The sequence below is a fragment of the Sphaerodactylus townsendi genome, linkage group LG11 (genome assembly GCF_021028975.2).
Source record: "Sphaerodactylus townsendi isolate TG3544 linkage group LG11, MPM_Stown_v2.3, whole genome shotgun sequence".
NCBI classification, from domain to species: Eukaryota; Metazoa; Chordata; class Lepidosauria; order Squamata; family Sphaerodactylidae; genus Sphaerodactylus; species Sphaerodactylus townsendi.
Window position 1 is genome coordinate 41,913,796 of NC_059435.1, and position 23,509 is coordinate 41,937,304.

At 40.5% G+C, this 23,509-nt stretch overlaps 2 protein-coding genes across 6 annotated transcripts in view; both read right to left on the reverse strand.

Annotated features, from left to right (window-relative positions):
- The window catches only part of STK31 (serine/threonine kinase 31), a 38,623-nt gene extending 29,518 nt beyond the window's left edge, over positions 1 to 9,105 (reverse strand). Inside the window, exons 1-7 of one of the 4 annotated variants that reach the window (XM_048511446.1) lie at positions 9,044 to 9,105; positions 3,651 to 3,689; positions 3,523 to 3,575; positions 3,183 to 3,281; positions 2,351 to 2,425; positions 1,422 to 1,580; positions 123 to 448 (exon numbers count right to left, since the gene is read on the reverse strand). In XM_048511446.1, coding sequence (XP_048367403.1) covers positions 123 to 448; positions 1,422 to 1,580; positions 2,351 to 2,425; positions 3,183 to 3,281; positions 3,523 to 3,575; positions 3,651 to 3,678 — 740 coding nt within the window. In that variant the 5' untranslated portion in view covers positions 3,679 to 3,689; positions 9,044 to 9,105. Of the gene's footprint in view, positions 1 to 122; positions 449 to 1,421; positions 1,581 to 2,350; positions 2,426 to 3,182; positions 3,282 to 3,522; positions 3,576 to 3,650; positions 3,690 to 8,062; positions 8,327 to 8,356; positions 8,549 to 9,043 lie in introns of those variants that run through there. The other 3 variants (XM_048511444.1, XM_048511445.1, XM_048511447.1) reach the window with 3 other exon arrangements.
- Positions 9,106 to 12,391: 3,286 nt separating this feature from the next.
- FAM221A (family with sequence similarity 221 member A) lies at positions 12,392 to 22,540 on the reverse strand. Of its 2 annotated transcripts, none has more exons than XM_048511839.1 (7): positions 22,284 to 22,540; positions 20,502 to 20,675; positions 19,239 to 19,429; positions 18,349 to 18,555; positions 15,672 to 15,785; positions 14,357 to 14,445; positions 12,392 to 12,583 (listed from the first exon to the last, which is right to left on the reverse strand). In XM_048511839.1, the coding sequence occupies exons 1-7, from the start codon at positions 22,346 to 22,348 to the stop codon at positions 12,518 to 12,520; spliced, it is 906 nt and encodes a 301-aa protein (XP_048367796.1). In that variant the 5' UTR covers positions 22,349 to 22,540; the 3' UTR covers positions 12,392 to 12,517. The 2 variants fall into 2 exon arrangements, with proteins under 2 accessions (XP_048367796.1, XP_048367795.1); XM_048511838.1 differs by lacking the exon at positions 22,284 to 22,540 and adding an exon at positions 21,906 to 21,997.
- Between the last annotated feature and the right edge of the window lie 969 nt (positions 22,541 to 23,509).

A 23,509-nucleotide genomic window follows, 5' to 3' on the forward strand; every position in this document is an offset into this window, starting at 1 on the left:
TGCCAGCTACAACCAGTCCCCAGACATTAGTGATCAAAAAGGGCTTGAGCCCCAAATGCCTTCATAAGCATATATTACATAAAATGGCCTGGAAATGTTTTCAGTTTCTCAGAATGGCTTACTTGATAAACGGTACATGATTTGCAGTATTATTCTCATTGCAACTGTTCAGAGGCATATCACCAGTTCCCCCTTTAACTCTACTGCTTGCTGGAGGGGTAGCTCTGTTTGACCTCAGTGAAGGTGTTGTTTTTGCATTCCTCAACTGAGATGTATTGCTGCTTATAGGACACCTGGATCTTTCAGCAAATCCTTTCTTAACCATTTCTTCCCCAATATTTAGTACACCATATTCTGCCAGGGCAAGAACGGTACCATCATCACATACGTCTTTCCACCTTATTTTCACTTCTTTTTCAAAAATCAAGCTATTCAGGAACTTCTTCCCCTGAAAAACAAGTTTTTTAAAGCATCATAGCTTACACGGTAGATCTCTGCCACAGGTTCTCACACACAACATGTTTGCAATCATGGTATATAAAGACAAACATTTCTGTGCATCTATCAGGCCAAACAGATGATCTCCTGATTTTAGGGTTTGTTTGTTTTTAATCAAACTTTAGATCTTAACACTTCTGAGAAGCTTCAAGTGTTTGAGGTAATGCCCAATGAAGTCTCCAAACCCGGAGCTGAGGCTGAGAGAGGCTTACAATGGTCAAGATTGAGGCTTCCATCAATTTGTATGACTTTTGGCCAAATTAGATGTGACAGTGTCTCCAAGAATGCCGTCGTTTCTGCTGTCATTTCAAAGTAGTGAATTCCCACTGAAATCCTCTCCACAGCACCATATGCCCCTGATTTTGAGAAGGACCTCTGCAGAGAAGTTCCACTCTTCCTCCTGTGTGGTTTTGCTGATCCCCACCAGAATTGGGTCTGTGCAGCATTGCTGAAAAAAAGTTTCCTAATGGGAACTCACAGCTACATAATGGTGTTGCTTCCCCAGGGACACCATCACATCCAGTTTGGTTGTTTGTTCCTAATATGTAGTTAACAGAAGCAACAACCAGTTATATGAAAAGCAAAATAAGTCATTTAATGGAATTCTGATAAAGAGCACATCTTGGATCTCTCTGTTCAGGTTCTGGGCATTTCATTTGTATTGATTCATCATCCTTGTTGGCAATACAAACACTCCGCTGAATGACATATCAAAATGATACAGGAACGATTTACACATAACTTCTAAAATGTAGGGTGAAAATAAATATCAGCGTTATAACATTTCTAAAAGGACACCAAAATTCCACACTATATTTCGCTACTATAAAGCATAAGAAATTAAGTTATTTTGCTCCCTGCTTTTAAAGTGGCTTGACCACTAAATAGTTTATAGGCACATAGAAAACAAACGACAAGCTCACCTGGTCAAACTGATTCAAATCTTGATTAACTGAAATCTGTAATCCCCACAATCTGTATTTTTTGGCCACACTAGGAAACTGCAAGTTCGCAGGTATTTCTACTATTTGTGACCGGTTAAGAGTCTCGTAGTTCCCATAATCGATATATAATACCTGACACTATAGCAATTAAAAAGAAAAGTTTATTACTTGTGGAAGATACATATTATTAATTGCACACAGGTATAATATTAATTGCACACAGGTATAATCCAATTCAGAGACCCTCAGTGTGGTGCCTTAGGAACTATGGAATTTGCCGAAATCTTTCCTAGTGTTTGCCAAGTGGTTTTAGAAAGTGGGCTTTTGGGGGGGATTTTGCTCAACAAGGGTTCTGATTTGTCACTGGCAATTTGATTGCCTGAGATTTCTTTTAAACCTTGCTTTGGCAGCAGCTCCCACCACAATACAATGATCTTCACTGAGCAACTAAAGGTAACTGCAGCAGCCATTTTCTGGCAGCCCTTTCTGGCTGTGCCCACCATGCTATGTCAGAATTCCAAGGGTGCCCATAGACTCAGAAAGGCTGTGGATCCCTGATCTAAATGGATAACTGAATCTGATTCTGAGGCCAACACCACCAAAGATGTTATGTATTTCTAAGTAAACTGCACATTAAAGAGGAAGCAACTCTGCTCAAATTAGTCCATTAAAAATAAAAGGAAAAAAACCTTTCATTTTAGCAGTCTGAAAACTATCACTTGAAATCAACGTTCATTTTAATCAGTGGAGAACCAATGCAAGACATAATCAAAGATCATTAGTGTGAATTACATCATTTAGGGCTTGAATACAAGACCTCCACAACTTTTCAGCAGTACTTTAATCTACTTATGAAGTAGTATCATATCAACATCATAAAAAATGGCGAGTCAGAAATTCTTCCTTACCTTTTCATGATTGATAACCTGTAGCACTTTACATCTGTACCAGCATTTATCTTCAGAAAAGCACCCACCATAAACCTGCAGTTCAAACCAAAATCAGGCATTAGCGTAACTGCACATAAACCTGCAGTTCAAACCAAAATCAGGCATTAGCGTAACTGCACTTATGTGCAGCATAACTGCACATAATTAACGTAACTGCACTCCGTCACAGTCTCTATCCCCCTTCCTCTCAGAGTTATTTCTTTTTTCCTTGTATCCCTGAAAGGAAAATGGCTCCAGACATACTTTTAAAATAAAAGCTGGGAATTCAGAGTATATGCTTAAACTATCACTGTGACATCAGTGTTATATTGCTGTTATTGGACCTTTAAAAAAAAAATAATGGGGTACTGTGACACCACCTTTCCTTGAAAATCCTCATTATTTAACCCACATACAGAAGAAAATAAACTGACTCCACAACACTAAAAATGTACAGGGGGGTAGAAGTGTAGAAGAACCCTGCCCAAACTGATTCCAATGCACGTGGATTAACTCTCCAGAAAATCAGGAGTAACTCAAGCACACTAAAAAAGCCTTACAGCCCAATTCAGATTGGTGGGGGGGGGGGGGGAGGCTGAAGTGACTCCTGAGTCCGTGCCAGCAGATTTGTCCTTCCCGGGGCATTTACCCTGGCAGAGGGGCAAATATGCCAACAAGTGGTTGCCACAGCCCTCTAAGACACTCGGACACAGAACTGGATTGGGCTGCCCATCTGCTTAGGGGTGGAGTTTCAAACAGTGTCTACAGACCTTTTTATATTTAGTTAGATGAAGAAATCATAAGAACCTACCTTGGAAAGATCAGGATTACCAAAAACTGAGTTGGCTTGAGGACAAATTTCAGTTAGAGCACAGGTGATGTCCAACATGTCGCGATGTCTATTCATGTTCTGAATAGCATAAATTGAAATGAAGGCATATCTTTCACATGAAAAGCAGCTACATTTATTACTTTAAAAAGAATACTGCCAAAAATCAAGCTCTGTAAATTTAATTTATATATAGCATTGAACTCACATCTAATAATTAAGAATCCTGTTAGAGATAGTACAGTCAATCTGTTTGGCAAGAATGACCTTGAATCCTCCCCCAATCAAATATCTCTCCTGCATCCCACAAGCCTGAATTTACCTGGGCCCAAAATGTTACTGCATCTTCCACAAAGCAGCCAATTACATTTTCAACTGTGGAGGAAAGGAATTCACGTCAAATTGAGCTTTCAGGAATGAGAAAAACAGGTGTAATCATCATATGTATACCTTTATCACATAGTGAATCCTCCTCCATGTTGACAGAGTCTGAAATATGGAAACCATTCACAGTTAGATGAGTCACTCAGACTAAACACAAAAGATGTAATATTCTTCTACTCTCTTTGGAGTAGACCAAGGGAAAAGAAGCATTATAATTACCTGTTAGAACAATAACCTTTTGTTGTCAATAATAAAACTTCAGCATGATTTAACCTTCTTAAAATTGAGTGTCTGCATATAGAATACTGATGAGATTAAAAAAAACATCAGTTTTAATTCTCCAACAACCTCCAGGACCTATTTGCAAATTTGCCAACTCTGACAATGAATAAGGAATCAGTAACATCAGCTTCCACAATCCAGAAAAGAAATTACAAGATGTTAAGGTATATGCTTGTGAACAAATGTCAAGCTACATATGGTTAACAGAGACAGACTGGTTTCTATAGATGCTAGCAACATGTATATCTAGGTGAAAAAGATGCATTTAGCAGCAAAATCAGAACTGTATAAAGTTTTTTCACAAGTTTGCTAAAAATACTGGCATCTGGTACTAATTTTCAATTTTCTTGTAAACAGCAACAGCTTTTACCCTATCTATATATATAAAAAGCTAACAGTGTTTTTGTTGATGATAGTATAACTCAGTAACTGCTGGGCCAATTCCTCTGAAAATTCCCAGCCACTATAGTCAGCCAGGTGAGAGTGTTTTTAGATGTTCACATACCTGAAATTTCACACCTGGCCCAGGTAAAATGCCTTTTTCCGGGCGCTCTATGGTGAAGGACATGCAGCTGCCTGTGTGTAACTGTCACCCTTAGAATGTTCATGCTGCTTAAAATGTTCACTCAGATGGCCAGAGATGAGCAGTGAAAACAGTACATAGGCAGTAACTTGAGTGGAAGTGAAACACATACACACAAGGGAGAGGGAAGGGAGGGAGAGGGAGGGAGGGGTGGCATGCAAGGGAAGAGAGGGAGGGAGAGGAAAGGGATGGAGGTGGAGGAATGCAAGGGAAGAGAAGTGAGAGAGGAGAGACAGTGAGGGGTGGCATGCAAGGGAGGGGAGGCAGGGGCCCCAGCATCTTGATATAACCCACCCACCCTAGCGGAGGAAAAGGGAAGGGAAGGAGGGGGAGGGGTGGCATGCAAGGGAAGAGAAGTGAGGGAGGGAAGAGAGTGAGGGGCAACATGCAAGGGACGGGAGGGAGGGGTCAGGCACCCTAGAATATTGTGGTTACAGTTAAGAAAACCAGGCACACATTACTCAGGAGTAAGCTCGGTACAGCAACTGTGACATACTTTGAATGGCTGCATTGCGCCCCTCAGAGGGTTTCCTCAGAAGCGACACCCATTGCCACCAACCAAACTTACTCCCAGGTAAAGGATCATGACCAGCAAGCCTAGATGTGTGGGAGGTGTGCCTTTCCATTCCCCCCCCCCAAGGAATGCAGGCACACACATCAATGACATTGCACAGTATCAGGCTGCGTGTTTGCATGAGCACATACCGCTGGCCTCTGCAATTGATTTGTTGCTACTGTTCCTTTCCCATTTCACCACAATAAGTCACAGCAACGTGTGGCCGGGCCCCGCTAGTTTCTAATAAGAAATTACATTTATTGTATGATTCATTGCTCAACCAAAAGGTATGAGAACATTTTCTTTCCTCTTCTTTGTCTCAGCAATCTTGATAGTGACCAAGATCTGTTTACATATAAAACCAAGCAATCCAATCAAGACTGTAACACATTCTGGAGTCTAGGCTTTGGACGTAGAAGTTATCGCATCCTGTCCCAAATTGTTTTTTTCTCTCCCTTTATCCTCTTTTCCAGGGGGTACTAAATATATAGACTGCGGAAGTGTTCTACAAAACTTGAAGCTTGCAATCTATTTTGTGACATTTGGCTGGTCCTAGTAAAACTTATTACATAACTTGGGCCAACATCAGCACAATTTTTTTATATTAGTAAAAAGTCATATTACATCAGAATGTGAAATTTATATAGGAATATACAAGAAAAATCTCTGTGCAAGAGACAAGGTTACTGCACAATGATTCTTTACATGCACTTCCTGAAAAAATACACCTGTATTTTGCACTTTCCCTCCATAAGGTGTTTGTTTCACAAAAGAAAACTACTATATTAGAATTAGCACAACAGCTGTGATGGATCAGACAGTCTATCCCATTACCCTATTTGCCTACAGAGAACAGCCAAATGCTTCCAAGAAGCCTACCAGGCTGGAACCAAGGCAACTGCACTCCCCAATTGTCCTAAATCTAGTATTCAATGTATGCTAATCAGATGGATTCATTTAACCATCATGGCCACTGATAGACCTTCCCTCCACAAAGTAATGTAATCCCCTTTTAAAATGATCTAAACAAGTAGCTGCTGCCACCACATCTTATATCAGCAAATACCAGATACAAACTGCAGACTCAAATTTTAATCCCTACTTTGTCTTGGAACCTTAACCTTAACCAAGAGCTTTCTCTCAGAATTCCTACTCTTTCTCTCAAATGTACCTCAGAAAGTTGCTGTGAGGTTAAACCAGAGAAAGGAAGATTTGCAAGCCACTTTGGGTCCCTACAGTGTGAAAAGGCAGAATATAAGTATCTAACTAAATAAACACCACACTAAATATCTAACTAAATAAACACCACTACAAATAAACACCACTTCAAATAAACACCACACAAATAAACACCAGAGCCCTTCAGGGATGGGGCGGTATAGAAACTTAAGAAATAAAATAAATGTTTTCCACTGCTCTTCAAAATGGGGACCCATAAAGATATACAACCTCACCCTTCTTTCATCTGTTTTATCCTCTAGGAAATTCTGGCAAAGTAAGTTAGGCTGAGAGTGAATAACCCACAAACTCTCAGTCCAGCTTCACTTGCAAGGTTGTGAGAGAACAGAAAAGAGGAAACAGTGTTCAAAGCTGCTTTATGGAATTATAAAAGGTATTATGTAAAGAGGAAAACTTCTCAATTAAAAATAAGTTGCTATTACAAGTAGAAAAAGAAACAGAACAAATTAAGTAAAATATGATCAAATGGTCGCAAGATACAAGCATATTAATACTCAAGCAAGTTAATTAACTTATTGAATATTAATAATTTTAAAAAGATCTGTAATGAAACGTAACCAAACTATAATAATTATTTAAGTAAATTAGAACTCTAGTAGGAAGTCAATCTCATTTTAAGAAATGTATGCAGGAAATGTTTTCTTTGTTTCTTTTTCTTATTGGTGGTTCTTTATTCTTATTTCTTTTTTTCTCAGGTTTGGTTTTCATTTGTTTGTGATGACTGTAGACTGATTGGAAAACTTAATAAAAAAATTTTTTTTAAGTTTATCATGGCTGACTTGGGAATGCCCTGGAGAGGGAATGCCCATCATAACAGACAGTTCCGGGTTACACAGACTAATCCTGTGCCCTCAGCATAAAACAGGTTTTACAACTTTTTGAATATCAGTATTAATAGTTTCATGACTGAGAATGGCAAGCACCTAAAAGTCACAGCAACTGAAGTGCTGGGATTTTTTAGTCCCAAGGATCTATCTATATATCAGTGAGGGGAAAAAGTGCCTAAAACCACGCACAGTACATTTAGTTTTAAAAGAGTTATTGTCAATCAATATATTTAATTCCCACCAGGGCCAAATGTGTGAATACTTTATCTGGAGACTGGGGCTGTAGAGAGAAAAAACGGATTTTTCTACAAACCTAAAAAAGACCAAGGTTTGCAAAAAAAATCTAAAATTAGATGATAGATAGAAGATGGTAGATAGATGGAAGGTAGAAGGTAGGTAGGTAGGCAGGCAGGCAGATAAAACACCCAAATCAACCGAAGCAGAATCTTTAAGAAACAAATGCTCTCAGCCGTCCTCACAACAATCTGGCTGGCCTTTCAGTCTTTATTTGTCAGCAAAAGTAGGGAGACTAGCAAAACCCACTTTCAAACAATAGTGGAAGTGGGTTGAATGTACATTATTCTGCAGGTGTGGAAGGGACCCTCGTGAGATAGGTTAGGCTGATAAAGTTCTAAGAGAACTGTGACTAGCCCAAGGTCACACAGAAGGGAGAATTGGGGAACAAAGCCAGTTTTCCAAACTAGAGTCCGCTGCTCTTAACCACTACACCTCTCCAGCTGAGGGGGAAAATGAGGTAACCCACCCTAGTCCTTGCAGGTTCCCCTACCCTGCTTATTTTATTAAATGACTGGATAATCATTATATCTAGAGAGGGGCGAAATGTCCCAGAAGACAATGCTGTTTCTGCTATTAAATTAGTAAAAACACTTTGCAATAAAAGTGCTGATGAACTGCTGTAAGAAAAAGTACGTTAAAACAAACCCAGTTTTCACAGTAGCCAAAAGGGTTAGCCGCCTGATCCAAAGCTTACCTCAACTAAAATATTAGATAGCCTTATAGAAGTCACTCTTAGGCCTGAACACTTCTCCCTAAAATATAAACTCGCTGAGACGCGAAACACTCAGAACAACGACGCGACTCAACTGCCTCGCCCACAAGCTAGCAAAGTCCCGGCCGCCTCCAACCTCTGAAAATTGAAATAAACACAAAAGGGGAGGCGGATGGGACTCGTCCGCGAAATTCAAACTGACAAAAGCCGTTTGAACAGTTTCAAGCCACACACCCTGCAAAAAGTGGCTGGGGACGGGGGAGCGTATTTCTTTACCTTCCCCACGTTCTTCTTTTACTCCCCAGTTTTGATAACCGGGATGCTCTGAAGCAACAAAAGAACTCCCAACTCCCCCCTGTCCTAAACGAAGAAAAACAGGGGTTTTCCCCACAAATATCGGGAAGATGGCCACACACCCCACTGGCTAAACACCCCAATCCCCACAGGCGGCCTCCTGAAAACCCAACATGTGCCACTCCGCCTCTATTTAAAGCGCGCGTGACCTGGCGCGGCTGAACGAGAAAGGAGGAGCCGGGCGCCTCTTGCGCAGACTCTCTGCCGCCTCCTTTCGCAAACCTTTGGGTGCTAATGTTCGTGTCCCCCCTTTCACCCGTGAAGTCCCTTCACTGCTACCCGTGGTGGTTGTTTATGTAAGGGGGATAGTTCCCTTTTGGGGAAAAACGAGTTCATTTATAACGACTGCAGCTGTGCGGAATCCACTTAAGAGCTCAAGGGGTTGCAATACCGGGTACTGGAACAGGCCCTATTAAGTGCAGCATCTTTCAACTGCTAAATAGATCGGGCGGCTGTCTAAGTTAATAGTTCCTTGACACTCGGGCCGTCGGCGTTTTAGGTATCTATTATTTAACCCTCGCGTTGTTGTTTTAAATCCAGACACCCGGATGAGTACAGAACTAGCTCCACTGAAACCATATTAGGAGACAACTGAAACGGTTACCTTACCTAACTTTTTTCTCTGTCACCAACTGAGCATCACAAACCGAAGAAAGAAGGAGGGCCAAAAGCAGAAGTGACCGACTGGAACAAAGTCCTGCATGGGTGTTGAGGGACTGAAGACAGGACTGAAAGACGCGCGGCATGTTCCTCCGACTAGAGGGGGAATGGAAAGAGTTTGTTGCCTACACTTAGGCAGGCTGCCCAAAGGTTTTCGACACCTGCTGAGTTTGTTAAGATTTGTAGCTCCCATTTTGTGAGCGTGTATTTATGAGGACTTTCCACTGAATTCTGAAGGGACTCCTATAAATACAGGTTTGTTTTATTTTATTTCCGTGGCACTTTTCTACCCATCTCAGGATCCAGGTCCTCAAAGCAGCAAACGTTTCAAACGCTAAAAAGCATTTAAAATACAAATATGTGCAATATTTAAAACAATTCAATAACACTTGTGAACATAAGAAACACACAAACAGGGAGGTGGACTAATAAAAATTAATGAAGGTATGCCAAACAAGATTTAAAAGTCTTTGCCTGCTGGTGGATGACAAGTATAGGGAAATGATAAATTTCCGGGCAGTTGTAGCGTTTTGGTGCAGCAACCAAGAAGGCCCTTCCTCAAGTTGTAAATCTGTCTGATGGTGGGAGAACTTAAAAGTTGAGCTTGCAGGGATGACAAGTGTGGATGGGTAGGTTCATATGGGAGGAGATAGGCCTTCAGGTTCTTATCTTTACCCCGCAAGTGCCTTTGCTGCTGCCATTTATGTTTCCTCAGAACTTTAACTTGATTAAATGGGATTTATCCACAAGCAAATGTGTGTCAAGCATACACTTGCATTGAATTGAAAGGTCTGGATTCCATACCCTATGAGGAGCAGCTTAGGGAGCTAGGTATGTTTAAATATTTTAAGGGATGTCATGTTGAAGAGTGAGCAAGGTTGTTTTTTGCTGCTCCAGAGACTAGGACAAGGATGTAAGGACTAGGACAAGGAGTAATGGATTTAAGGTACAGGAAAAAAGATTCCACCTAAACATTACAAAGAACTTCCTGACAGTAAGGGCTGTTCAACTGTGAAAAACAATGCCTTGGAGGGTGGAATACTCTCCTTCTTTTGAGATTTTTAAACAGAGTGCTTTGATTTGTCAGGGGTGCTTTGATTGTATCTTCCTGCATGGCAGGGGATTGGACTTGATGGCCCTTGCAATCTCTTTTAACTCTATGGCCCCTTCCGCACACGCAAAATAATGTGTTTTCAAACCACTTTCACAACTGTTTGCAAGTGGATTTTGCCATTCCGCACAGCTTCAAAGAGCACTGAAAGCAGTTTGAAAGTACATTATTCTGCATGTGAGGAATGAGCCTCAGATTATATGAATTCACTGAGCCTTTTATACCTCCACAAAGCAAAACGCTAACTACTGCTCAAGTATTGCTTCATGAAGTTTCTTTTAAAAAGCTTTTAAGCTGCCTTCTTCTCTCTTAGCAACTTGTTAATAAACAGATTCTAGTAATGCTCTACAAGGTGAGATTTATGTGCACTTAAGGTTACTAATTACCAGAAGAAACAGATCTGTCCCATTAATAGTTTAATGAGATGTGATTTGCTGAATTATGTCATTAAAAGCTTTGGCTGCCCATTTCCACACATTATGCATATGTATTTTGTTTTCCATGGCATGAATTTTCACAGGGTTTCAGCCTTACAAAGTTGTGCTTTTCTGCAGAACTATAGATTGCTGACATTGTTCAAATATTTATTGAAATGTCTGTGTCCACAGCAGATGATTTAAAGCTGTGTTTACAAAGCTGTTGGCAGCATATTGTTAGCATATAGACTGTAGAGTTAGGTTCCTTTCAGTCACATGTTTTATTGTGGTATAAATCAATTATTCCTAGGGATGCCAATTTTCCCCAAGAGCACTTGCGTTATGAGAATATTATATTTTTGTGAGACTGTAAAATTTTAATTGTTTTACTTACATAAAGACTGAGTAGTTTCTGTGGACTTTTTCAGCAACACAGCATGTTTGTGGCCTAGGGATGCCAACTTCCTGGGGGGAAATATCCTGTCTTTCTAATACAAGTTTATATCTCAGGTGATATTGATTTCCAAGGCAAAAAAAATTTCAGCTGCCCATTTACACACATTAAGCCGCTATTAAAGAGGCAGAACATTTTTCTCCAGGCTTGTTGGCAGCTCTATATGCATGCACATCAGCTGCTTTCTTCCTCCACCAGGGGTCTGCAACCTGCGGCTCTCCAGATGTTCATAGACTACAAATCCCATCAGCCCCTGCCAGCATGGCTAATTGGCCATGCTGGGAGGGGATGATGGGATTTGTAGTCCATGAACATCTGGAGAGCCGCAGGTTGCAGACCCATGCTCCAGACAGTGCATTGATAGATGGGCGTTGTGTGCACATAAATGTTTTTGTGACTGAAAAAACTACTCCCAAGTAAATCTCACTGTACTTTTTGTCAGCCATTTTGTGACTGCACTCTCTTCTTGTTCTCAAAGTTCCAGAAATGCCATACGCTTAACAAGATTGAGGACTCCTGCTGTATTTAATAAACACAGAGTGATCACAGAAACCAGCTTCCTATCTATCACTTCAACTTCTGGTTTGGCTGAATATGACAAAATACATTGTTACTATGGCCGTTTCTGCACGGCCCATTTATGACGGCCTGGGGGCGCCAAAAAAGGCGCCCCCAGGCCGCCGTTCGCACAGGCGCGGCGACCTGACTCTTCTTCCCTCCCCCCAGGGCGGCGTCAAGCCGCCCTAAACAACAACCCTTTAAAGGGTTGTTGTTGGGGAGGGAGTGTCTTCCCTGCGGGCGCTGGGTGCGCGTAACCGCTGGAAGACGCTGGTTCCCGTCTCCGCCTTCATTGTTGCCGTGCTGCGGGCGTCAGAAGCTCCCCACTCCACATTCACCGTCCTCCCACCTCCAGGGGTCGGAGGGCAGCGTGGGCAGGGCTGCGACGCCCCGCAGGCGACGAGGAGGACACCGTGAGTGGGGCGGGGGAGGGCGCAGAGGCGGCTCCGTGCGGAGCCGCCTGCCGTCTGCCGGCCTCCCCTTCGCTTCGCTTGCACGCTTTGCGTGCGAGCAGGTTCGCTCAAGCACGCCAGCAGAACTCCCGCCAGCGCATACTTCCCGGTCAGTAAGAAACGGCCTATACTGCTACTTCTAATATGACTTTAGTTAAATGAATGTAATTGAAATTAGCAGTTGGTTTTTGGATGTATTTGGCTGAGTGTGAACAAAGTTGTATGCATAAAGGATAATCTTAAAAGAATATACCAAATTAATTCACTAACATTTCACATTCGTTCCTGAGAACAGACAGTTCCATATACTACGCATTTCATTTTATTTGCATTCAATTCAGCAGAATCATTACAGAAATACAAACATACTGTAACCATTAAGACAAACATATGAAATGTTGATTAAACAACATGATGAATTCCTTGTTGTACTTATTGCCATGGGTTCTTTGATTGCACTGCATTTTTCCCCCTCTTTGCAGCCTTCTCTTTTTTCAGCTGTAAGAATAAGAGGAAAATTTAGGAACTACAACATCAAATGTCATTTCAACAATGGGCACTCCACCTAGTCTACCTCACACAGTGATTGTGATAAGAAGACGGGGAAGGGAAACCATGTAAGCTGTCCTGGACAGAAGTTGAAATGAAAATGTCCTAGAGAAGGCCTAATAAAACCTTTTTTGTTGCCAAATCTCACTCTATTTGGCCCTCGCTGCAGCAGACACAGCACTCAAGCCAGTTTTCTTCTTTCTCAACATTCAATCAAGTGTCAATCTCCACTGGAGGTCCACTCTGAGCATCTTGCCTCCTTACTTGCTATTGACCATTTGGCAGTCGAAGCATGAGCGAATATCAACACTATTCTGAAGAGGTATAAAGTGTAATATGAGGAAACACCTCCCCACCAGCAACAGAGATCACTACTCCGTAATGGAAAGCTCTACATAGTGATTAGACCCTTTCCAGTGTTTCTCATTATTTGAACTTATTTAGGCAATCAATAAGGTCACTTTAAAATGAATACAGGATTGCAACCTTGCAAAGAACAATTTGTATATATAGCAGTGAGCAGAAATGATTCAGAGGCACTGGCACTAGTTTTGTTCCTTTGCCTGACTGGGCTACAGCCTTACACAAACACTGCAATGAATTGCACAGAATGCTTCTATGAGGCTTCTGGGTGCAATGCCTCCTGGAAGTTCTACAAGAACAGAGCATGGAAAAGGACTTCGACAAGTTATCAGGAGGCTGATGTGCAAATGAGACAGTAGGGGCAAGAGAATTTTTTTTCTGCAAGCCACTCTCCAAGCAAGAGGAAAAAATGAGATGGCTCTAAACGTTTTATGTCTTCTTGTCAAATACATGAGTGGATTCATGATTCTACTCCTTTCAGTCACTGAACAGTTTAATCAACTAAAACATTTGTTGATTAAAAAGCCAGGCAAATTTTGATAGGTAGGGCTGAGACTGAGGGCAGTGCTGGTTAATTCTGAAGTCCTTTGTCCTATCATGTATTCATATCAAGGAATGAAAATATTAACAACAGACCCACCTTTCAAAAGCCGCCAGCAGCATTTGCTTTTCAGTTTTATTAATGTCCAACTGATTAAGTAAAATTTAGTTGGTAGGCAGTTCTAAAGAAAGGTTCCTAACACGTTTTCTTTATCATCATTCACTGTTCTGTCTGGTAACAAATTATTTATTCTAGCCTATCAGTATAAGGTTTTTTTTGGTTTTCTTTTTACTGTATTGTTTTTGCTTTCTGTATCATAACACAGAATTAAATAATCTAAAGGAGCAAATCATTTCAAATATGTTCAAGAAAAAAATAACAATAAGAAGACATGATTTTTCAATCTAAATTGGAATTCAAAAGCCACTTCTTTTATGATAAACCATGACAAACTTGCAACCCCTTCCTTTCCACTGCTATATTTCATTCTGATATGCTATATTCTTTCTCACCAAAAGATGACAGAAGATTTGTGAATTAATCCACCATTTCCTGGGTCTTCTTTGTTCTAGAATGCTCTGCTTGGGTCTCAGTGCTTACCTAGTTCGGTCCTCAAGGCACTAGCACCCAAGCAGGGCATTCTAGAACAAAGAAGGTCCAGGAAATGGTGGATTAATTCACAAATCTTGTCACCTTTCCATGAGAAAGAGTATAGCATAGTTTTTCTGGGTACATTTGACAAAGTGATCAAGAGGAGAAAAATGTCTGAAGATAGTAAACAACTGCTTATGTTTTAAATAATGTATGAAATCACATACCCGTTCCTGATATTGCCTTTCAAAATAAGCCATGTCATCTTCTTCGGGTCTCTTTAAACTGGAAGCTTGCATTGCTGAACTAGCACCTCCTTAATAATTTAAAAAAAATCTGTTGCTGTTAAAGGTATTTTTAATTTTATTAGGTGGGGGGGTTCATTTTAATTAAATACTAAGCAAATTTTTTGGAAGAATATATGATTGAAAGCAAAGGGACTAATTTGCAAATAAATAGTGTGAGGATAGCTAGTCTTCCAATAGTATCTATAGCCAGCATGTTTGTAGGGTAAGATTAAAATATTGTTGCAATCTTAAAACTGGATGCTTGACACCAATGGGAATGCTTCTAAATAAAGCTCTTGATTTGCCATTATTGTTCATTCCTAATATTTCAGCCCTGACCTGAATAGCCCCAGACTAGCCTGATCTCGTCAGATCTGAGAAGCTAAGCAGGGTTGTTCCGCTCTAGTTTTTGGATAGGAGAACTTCAAGGGATACCAGGGTCATGATACGGAGGCAGGCAAACTACCTCTGTTTCTTTCCTTGAAAACCTTGTGGTGTCAGTTGTGATTTAACAGCAAAGCAAAAAACCTTCAGGCCAAAAACCTTACAAGCAAATTTTCAACTCACAACTCACAAGCCATGTCCTAGACCTAGACAAACTGCAAGTGAAAAAAAATACACCCCTTGTTCCCTACGGAGTACAGTAGATTTTCTCACAAAACATCCTCCCCTTCTCAACTAATGTATTAGGAGCCAGCTATGTAGTAAACCCAGCAAGAGATTCATCAGTTCCAAAAGATCTCAAAATATCAAGGACTACATGATATGTATTGTTGAAGGCTGTCAATGGCTGGAATCAACTGGCTGTTTGGGGGTTTCTGGGCTATGAACTCTACCAAGACACATGCAAATGTGCCTCACTTCCCCTGTGAGGTGGACAAAACATTCCTGTATTTGTTACACATTAATTCCTGAATACTTTACGTTTTTAATGTGTATGTAAACGCTACTGCTCAGTACGGCACTTTAGCTGAGCATTCTAGTCTCCTATAGTGCCCACAGTATATACCTGAGTAGTATTTTTATTAGTTCTGTTTAAGATTGCACACACACCCCGCCATTTCATAGATTGATTCACAGATAAACACACTTCAAACATGTGTTGAGCTAAAATCTGGCCACATATCTGTCTTCAGCAGAAAGGCACCATTTCTTCTAAAACAAACTTTTTAAAAAGCCTAGAAATGCAGTATAGTATATTCAGTCAGGTCATACAATGACTACTTAAAACACATAAACACAGTAATCTCATTACCATCTGTTATTTGGAAGTTTGTTTGCATGGAACTAGAAGGTCCTTGAAGTGCTCTTAAAAAAGGGTGGTCTGTGTTGGTAACGGGAGATTCTAACAACTGAGCTGAAGGTGACCCTTAAAGGAAAAAATAAGAAAAAAGCACAAGCAGGTCACCACAACTGTAAAAAAGTTATAGTTAATGGAGAAAGGCAAGGCTAAAAATTTAAATACTGGCTGTTGAATAAGGTTATTAAGCAAGAGTGAAATCTGAAGAAATATAATAGTTTTATACAGTCTTAATGGCCTGATTTGAACATCAGTTACAAAATGGGGATTTCAGATACTGCTAATGTTTACACCTATATTAAAAACAAATAGGTCTATTAAAGAGCCCTTAGGGGGTGGGCGGTATAATAAATTTAATAAATAAATAAATAATTTAAATAAAGGATACCGATGAAGAATAAAAATAGCCAAAAATATAAGCAGATAGATATGTCTTTCTATTTTAAAGTGAAGTTAGCAAAGAAATAGCTCAAGATGAGAAAACCTTGTGATTTAACTGAAATATGTTTATACACTAGATTTATATATATAATTGTATATAGGAAAGCTGAAGGAGATTTATTCTAAGTTTTATATTTTATTGCACTCTTATATAGAACAGAACAAGGCAACAAGTGAAGCAGGAGATTCAAAACCAAGGCTGAGCTGTTAAATGGCAACACAACTAAGGGTGCTAACTCTTGAGCAGGACCTTACTCTTTAAGGTTAGGTGATGGCAACAGAGGTTTATCCAGAGAGAAGTGATTACACTGGAACAAGAGGAATCTAGCGAGGCAATGAATCATGAAGCCCACAGAACATCCTAGCGCCTATGTGAGCAGAAATGGGGCTTGCAAGATGATTTCCCCACAGATGTAATTTTAATATAACAACATTCAACTCCAAATCTTTGGATGATATCACCTACGTAGCTTCATGCAATGTTTAAAAATCACACTGAGAATGAGGCATTAGGGCTGAAGAAGAATCCCAATCTGGTGCTATCAGCAGAAACATTTATTTAGTTCATTTATGACTCACTGCAATAACCATCCCACCCACAGCCACCAAATGCAATATCCACTTTTTTCCTTTATAAATAAATATATAATAGGTGCCATCTAGTATTTATTCCCTTAATTTTTCCCCATATGGGAGATGCCAACAGGAATATAAATTCAAAAAAACCCCAACCTTTATTTCCTCTTGGTAGTATGTATGAGCTTATAAAGCAAACTGGATGACCTACATGGCCCTAAGGAAAACAGGCTGGATTCTAATTTTTCTTCAAAGTAACATTATGATTTGTAACTGATAGGTATCTTCATGGTTTCAAGAAAAATGTTTATAAAATAAAACAAAATCAAACTGAGACAACAAATACCTTGAGGACTTCACTCAACATAACTTCACTCTGACACTTTCTGACAGCTTTCTCTTATAGGCCCCTTCCGCACATGCAGAATAATGCACTTTCAACGCACTTTGAAGCTGGATTTTACTGTGTGGAATAGCAAAATCCACTTTCAAACAGTTGTGAAAGTGGACTGAATGTGTATTATTCTGCATGTGCAGAAGGGGCCATAGTTCTCTCAGACATTCTGTCTTTATTTTATCTAACAGTTTGTTGAGGTTCTGACTTTCTCTGTATACACTCTGACACACTAACTAATTCTCTCACAGAGCTTTGACCCTCTGACTAGAGCTTTGACACTCTAAGGCCCCTTCCGCATATGCAGAATAATGCACTTTCACTCCACTTTCACAATTGTTTGCAAGTGGATTTTGCTATTCCGCACAGTACAACCCAGCTGCAAAGTGAATTGAAAGTGCATTATTCTGCATGTGTGGAAGGGGCCTGAGTCTTTTCACTCTGAAACCCTGTCACCTTCTGCTCTCTCTCTGACACCTTCTGCCAGTCCAACCCAGCCCTCCCACATGCACACTCTAGAATCAATCAATCATATCACTCTTTCATCCTCCTGCATGAAACAGCATGAAACATCTGATAAGTAATGCAATAAGACTAGGCCTAAAGTTTTGAATCAATGCAAAAAAAGTATTAGGCATGATATGAGCCACCTAGAGACCTCTGTAGAAGATGGATTAAAAATATCCCACATGCACACTCTAGAATCAATCAATCATATCACTCTTTCATCCTCCTCTCACCCCCTTTCTCTCCAACTCAGCTCTCAGTTTAAAGTCACACACACACATTAAAATAATTACACCCCTCTCTCTCACTGAGACTCAAGGTGGATTACATGGTGTAAATCAGTCCAATCTAACAGCATGAAACATCTGATAAGTAATGCAATAAGACTAGGCCTAAAGTTTTGAATCAATGCAAAAAAAGTATTAGGCATGATATGAGCCACCTAGAGACCTCTGTAGAAGATGGATAAAAATATTTATAAATAAATAAAATTGAATTACAAAAGTAGAAAATTAGTTACAGCAGTATGATACATACAAAAATAGATAATACATGCCACAATTCTGTATTATGCAAAAATCATTTTGGGTTATCCCTGTGACATTTCTGAAAGTATATTAATATTTTGAAATCACGTGGAAGTAATCTGATAGATTTCTCCAAAATGCTTTGGATGCATCAGCAGTACAAAAAGCTCAGGTCCTCTGTTCTTACCTATCCCACTGTCATCAAGTCTCATGTAGCCTTCTGCTAACGAACTAAAGCCAGTTAGTCCTCCCATTGCAGCAAAAGGGACATCTTTCCCCACAGGTTTTCCTTGGGCTAACCGCTCCTCTTTAGTTTCCACCACTGTTTCGTGAGTATATGCTGGCTGCCCACATCCACAAGTAAAGCCACTGTGAAAACCTGAACATTTGGAACCTAGTTGGGGAAAAAAAAAATTTAACGGAGTCGAGTGGACTGACATCTTCAACTACCTTCCTTCTGAGAAACACTTCCATGATGTGGCAATCCTCCTATGACTGCTGTGAATGCAGAGGCATTTGCAGCAACAAAAGTATTGGAGTTTGGGGAATGGGGTAACTGCAGAACTGAGCCAAAGAAAATAGCACCAATGTGGATGGGATTTGCAAAAATGTGCACAACCTTGCTCATATAGTGATAAAAGATACTCTGACAGCAATCCTTCCAAAAAGATTGCAAAGTAGGGGGGAAAACAGAAAGCAGGCAATCAGGGAGTGACACTGTGTGAATGCTTTCAAAAAGACCACTCCAGTTCAGACATGAAACCAGAACAGTCACTATCTCTTTTGGACATACTTCATAAAGCCAGTACTCAAACTCTCAGTTTTGGGTGCAGAACAAATTTTTGGGTGTAGAACAAATTTTTGGGTGCAGAACATATAGAATTCTGCAAATAGACTGCATTTTAAAAATATATGCTGAAAATTGAACATGAGTTTTCTAGTTGCAAAATATTTTAATCAGAAATCATAAAACCCACATAAGTTCACACAATTACAATTATGAAAAATTACAATTTTGAAAAAAAAGGTTGCTACATTCTTAATACAATGCATGCTTATGTATCCAATCTCACTTACATGAGTTGCATGAAAAATCAGGGGCTGCACTATGTTGTTCAGCAAAATGTTTACATCTACAACGAATGGGTTGAGTACCATTAAGAGGCACAAAGTGATAAGATCTGCATGGGCATCGGCTCACCCTACAAGGTACATAAATAGGACGTTCTTTTGGAATCACTTCAAAGTCTGTCTTATGTTGTTTATACCTGGAGAAAGTTTGTAAAAAGGGGGGGAAAGTACACATATATGACTCAGTTATCACCTTTGGAAAATAATGTAATCAAAGAAATGGTGTTCAATATTTTACTAAGAAGCCTTATTATCCAGCTATTATTTGGGATTGTTCCTCCCAGAAACCTTCTTGTATACATGAGGATTGTAGAGAAAGGAATGATCTTCAGTATTGAGCTCCAATAATACTAGGAGTTCCTGCTGCTTCTAAATATCTCCAAAACCCAGTGCAGTTCCTCACACAAGTTCTTACAAGTCCCACAAGAATTGACAGCCCAATCCATATGAGCAAGCGGGGGAGATAGATGAGTGATGGGCGGGCTTGGCACAGCCACGCCACCTCCAAAGAGGTTTGTGGCGATGCAATAATGCAATACCACATGGCCACACAGCTCCCCAATGCTAGCCTAAAGGCCCCTGCACTGGTGTAAATGTAATTTACACCGGCATGAGGTGGCATCTAAGCCGACACAGGGGCATGCCACCTCCACAGCCCTTTCGCACCTCCACCCTGCGATTGCACTGTCACAGAACTAAGTTTGTTTATAATAAATAATATTTTAAAAATTCAGAGACATATTAATTTTGTCTCCTGCGCTCAGCATGAAGCACAACTCCTTCCTCCTCCCTCTTCCATGCAACATATGAGAAGTTGGGGGGAGAGGAGTGGTTTTTTATCATGCAGATTAATCGGCAGTGCACATTTTAATGTCAGCTCCGATCACTCTTGATCCAAAAGCAGAGCCCTATTAAGATAGTTTCCAATATTATATTCCTGCAATAAACAAATATATAAAATACAAAAAGAGTCACAAACCTAAAGCCTCCATTATAATGGCAAGGGTCTACTTGAGAAATTTAATAAGAACTGCATGTTAGCCTGATACCTTCAGCATACTGAAAACTTTCATTTTATGTACTCTCAACTCTCCATTCAGACTCAAACATATAACACTGCACTATTCCAGAAAAGAGGATTTGAATGGACATTCAGCATTTTTTTTTAAAAGGGACATGTGTACAGAATAGACACACTCAGATTCTCACCTATGAGTACAAAAACATGGAGTTTCTGGGCCCACAAGTTTACAGTCCATCCCAGTCGGTGATCTCCAGCTCACATATAATCTGTTTTGCAAACGTATTGGTAACACCTTATTCTTATATTCTTCATATTCTTCAGGGGTGAAGAGTTTCCCTCCATCATCTTCACCTACGATTCTGTAAACAAACATTCATTCCAGCAATACTTTGTTTTTAATAAACTCAAAGACATTTTAATAATGCAGAATAAAACACACATAAGGCTGTAATTCGCTGAGAAAGTGAAAAAAAATGAGCAATGTTTAAAATCAGAAAAATATAGAGACTTCTTATTCTTCTTAGACTGGTCATACCGTGTTTCCCCGAATATAAGACAGTGTCTTATATTAATTTTTGCTCCCAAAGATGCGCTATGTCTTATTTTCAGGGGATGTCTTATATTTCTGTATTCTGTTCGTCAGGCATGCTTCCAAACAAAAACTTTGCTACGTCTTACTTTTGGGGGATGCCTTATATTTCGCACTTCAGCAAAACCTCTACTATGTCTTATTTTCCGGGGATGTCTTATATTCGGGGAAACAGAGTAGTAGGTCTATGATCTCAAGTTATAAGGGGAAGTTATAAGCCTGTAATGGGAAGGACAGCATATAAATGTAATTATTATTATTATTAATATAAATTGTATGCAATATTCCCAAAATAGTTTACTCTGAGGGTGTACCTGAGAACTCCACTCTAAAATCTACATTGTAAAAATATATACATTCAAGACTCACAGGTTTTCATTATGAAACTGACAACGCAATCCTAAATAAAGCTATGCCATTCTAAATTGATTTCAATACACTTAGAAGGATTTAAGTCTGTTTAAAAGTGAACTGATAATCGCATATTTTATAATCAATAACTAAAATATGTAAACCACTTAATTCTGCACAAAAGTTATGACTTAATCTCTGTTCTGGTCCATGAAGATACTGTTTAGTTCACACCAACAGAAGTTAGTCCTAGAAAAAAAAGACATCATTTTGCCTGTTTGGCCGGTCACAATTTGTAAAGATGTCTAGGTGCCTGACTTTAAGAGGAGTTTGGACAAATCCATCAATAGCTGTCATCCACTGTGAGTAAATGGAATTTCCATTCTCAGAAGTAGTGTATCTCTGAATTCAAGTTGAGGGGGTAGCAGCAAAAAAGGGAAATTTAGGCCTTGCTGCTCTTTGTGGCCTTTCAGACAATCTGTCTGACTGCTTTGGGGAACAGGGCCGATCCAGCAGGGCTCCCGTATGTGCAATAGCAGCTTTCCACACGATCTTTGCCTTTCCTGCAGGAAGGCAACCATCCCCGATGTATCTCGCCCTGAGATTTTCACTTTTTCTTGTCCCGTTGTTCTAAAGGGAGAGAACTCACATGTCCGCCTGGAGAACAGAAACAGACTCAGCCTTCCGTATCTCTGTATCTCCACCCCCAACATCCACATTTCCCATTAATGTATACGTTAAATGGCACGGAGACACCGCAACTGGCGGTGGGGGCAATCCTCCTGCGCCCTAACTCTCAGGCCCTCTTTCCAATCCCAAAGTGTTTAGGGGCAAGCTACAGAAGAGAGGGGAACAGTTTTGTACCATTATTGTCTCAGGCATGTAGGACTGGGTTCTGATTTTAGAATCGAAAAAAGCTGAGCGATTCCACCTGATGAGGAAGTCGCAGACAAGCCTCCACGTCCATTTCCCTCCCACAACCGGCTATTTACATGCCCCGTAACTCTGCGAGTTTTTTTCGCCTCACCTTCTGTATTCTAAGTACTCGTCTATGGCCGCGGCGGCTCCCGGCTGTAATGTCAGCCGCTCCATGATAGGCTGCTCCCAGCCTGGCAAAGCGATGGCCTTTTCGCAAAAGCGGGAATCACAACCAGCAGGGTCTCAGCGAGCTGAGATAGGGGCAGGCCGGGCGTCCACCGCGCGCCTTCCCGGCCTGGAGGAGCACGGAGGTTGCGAGGCCGCCTGTTGGGGCTCAGCCGTTGCTGGGAGAAGGAGGAGGCGGTTATAACGCGCCTTTCAATGCTAGCGTTAGTAAGGAGGTGCCCAAGGTCTCGGGCACAACCACATGTGACTATTTTCAAACGTGCCTAACATTAAGCATTCCCTGAAGGTGGAAGATGAGCTCAAAGCTCCAGATAGCATTTTTTCCCGCCATGCTTTTTAAATTTCAAAGGGCTTTACCTGGGGAAATCAAACAGTTTGCCCTCCTTCAGAGCCCTGAAGCCCCTCCTCCCCCCCCAAGTCCTGGACTGTTAAAAGTGTCCTGAGTTTATAGGGATCCAACAAAACCTGCTTTCGCTAACAGAAGCAAGTTTGGTCAAAGTTGGTCATATGCATGGTATTAATTTTTCTGCAAATCACAGTCCCTTGCCCTTAAAACAATCCTGGGGATGCTATTTTAACTTGAAAATAAGAGCGTAAGCAGGACTAAGGCCCCTTTCACACATGCAGAACAATATACTTTCAAAACATTTTGCAGCTGTGCGGAATAGCAAAATCCACTTGCAAACAATTGTGAAAGTGGATTGTTAGGATTGTCGCCACCGCCAGTTGCATGGTCTGGTCTGCGTGCCGCTTATCGTACAAATTAATGGGAAATATGGATGTTGGGGGATGTTAGAACAGTACTATGGCCCCTTCTGCACATGCAGAATAATATACTTTCAATCCACCTTCAATGCACTTTGCAGCTGTGCGGAATAGCAAAATCCACTTGCAAACAGTTGTGAAAGTAGATTGAAAGTTCATTATTCTGCATGTGCGGAGAGGCCACAGTGCTGTTCTAACTATGCAGCAGACATCATATGGGTGGAAGGGGCCATACAGGCCATCTAGTCCAACCACATGCTCAAAGCATGATCAGCCTACAGTATCTCTGACAAGTGTTTGTCCAGCAGTAGTTTGAAGACTGCCAGAAAGGGGAGCTCACCACCTCCCTAGGCAGCTGTAATTATTTTAAATGGCTGTTTGTGT

Coding starts and splice junctions, on each gene's coding strand:
- FAM221A (XM_048511838.1), bottom strand. CDS start 21,982: ATGGGAAATGTGGATGTTGGGGGTGGAGATACAGAGATACGGAAGGCT. Junction 19,430..20,501: donor CCATGTTTTTGTACTCATAG/GTGAGAATCTGA, acceptor AACTTTCTCCAG/GTATAAACAACATAAGACAG. Junction 12,584..14,356: donor AAAGGCAATATCAGGAACGG/GTATGTGATTTC, acceptor TTATTCTTACAG/CTGAAAAAAGAGAAGGCTGC.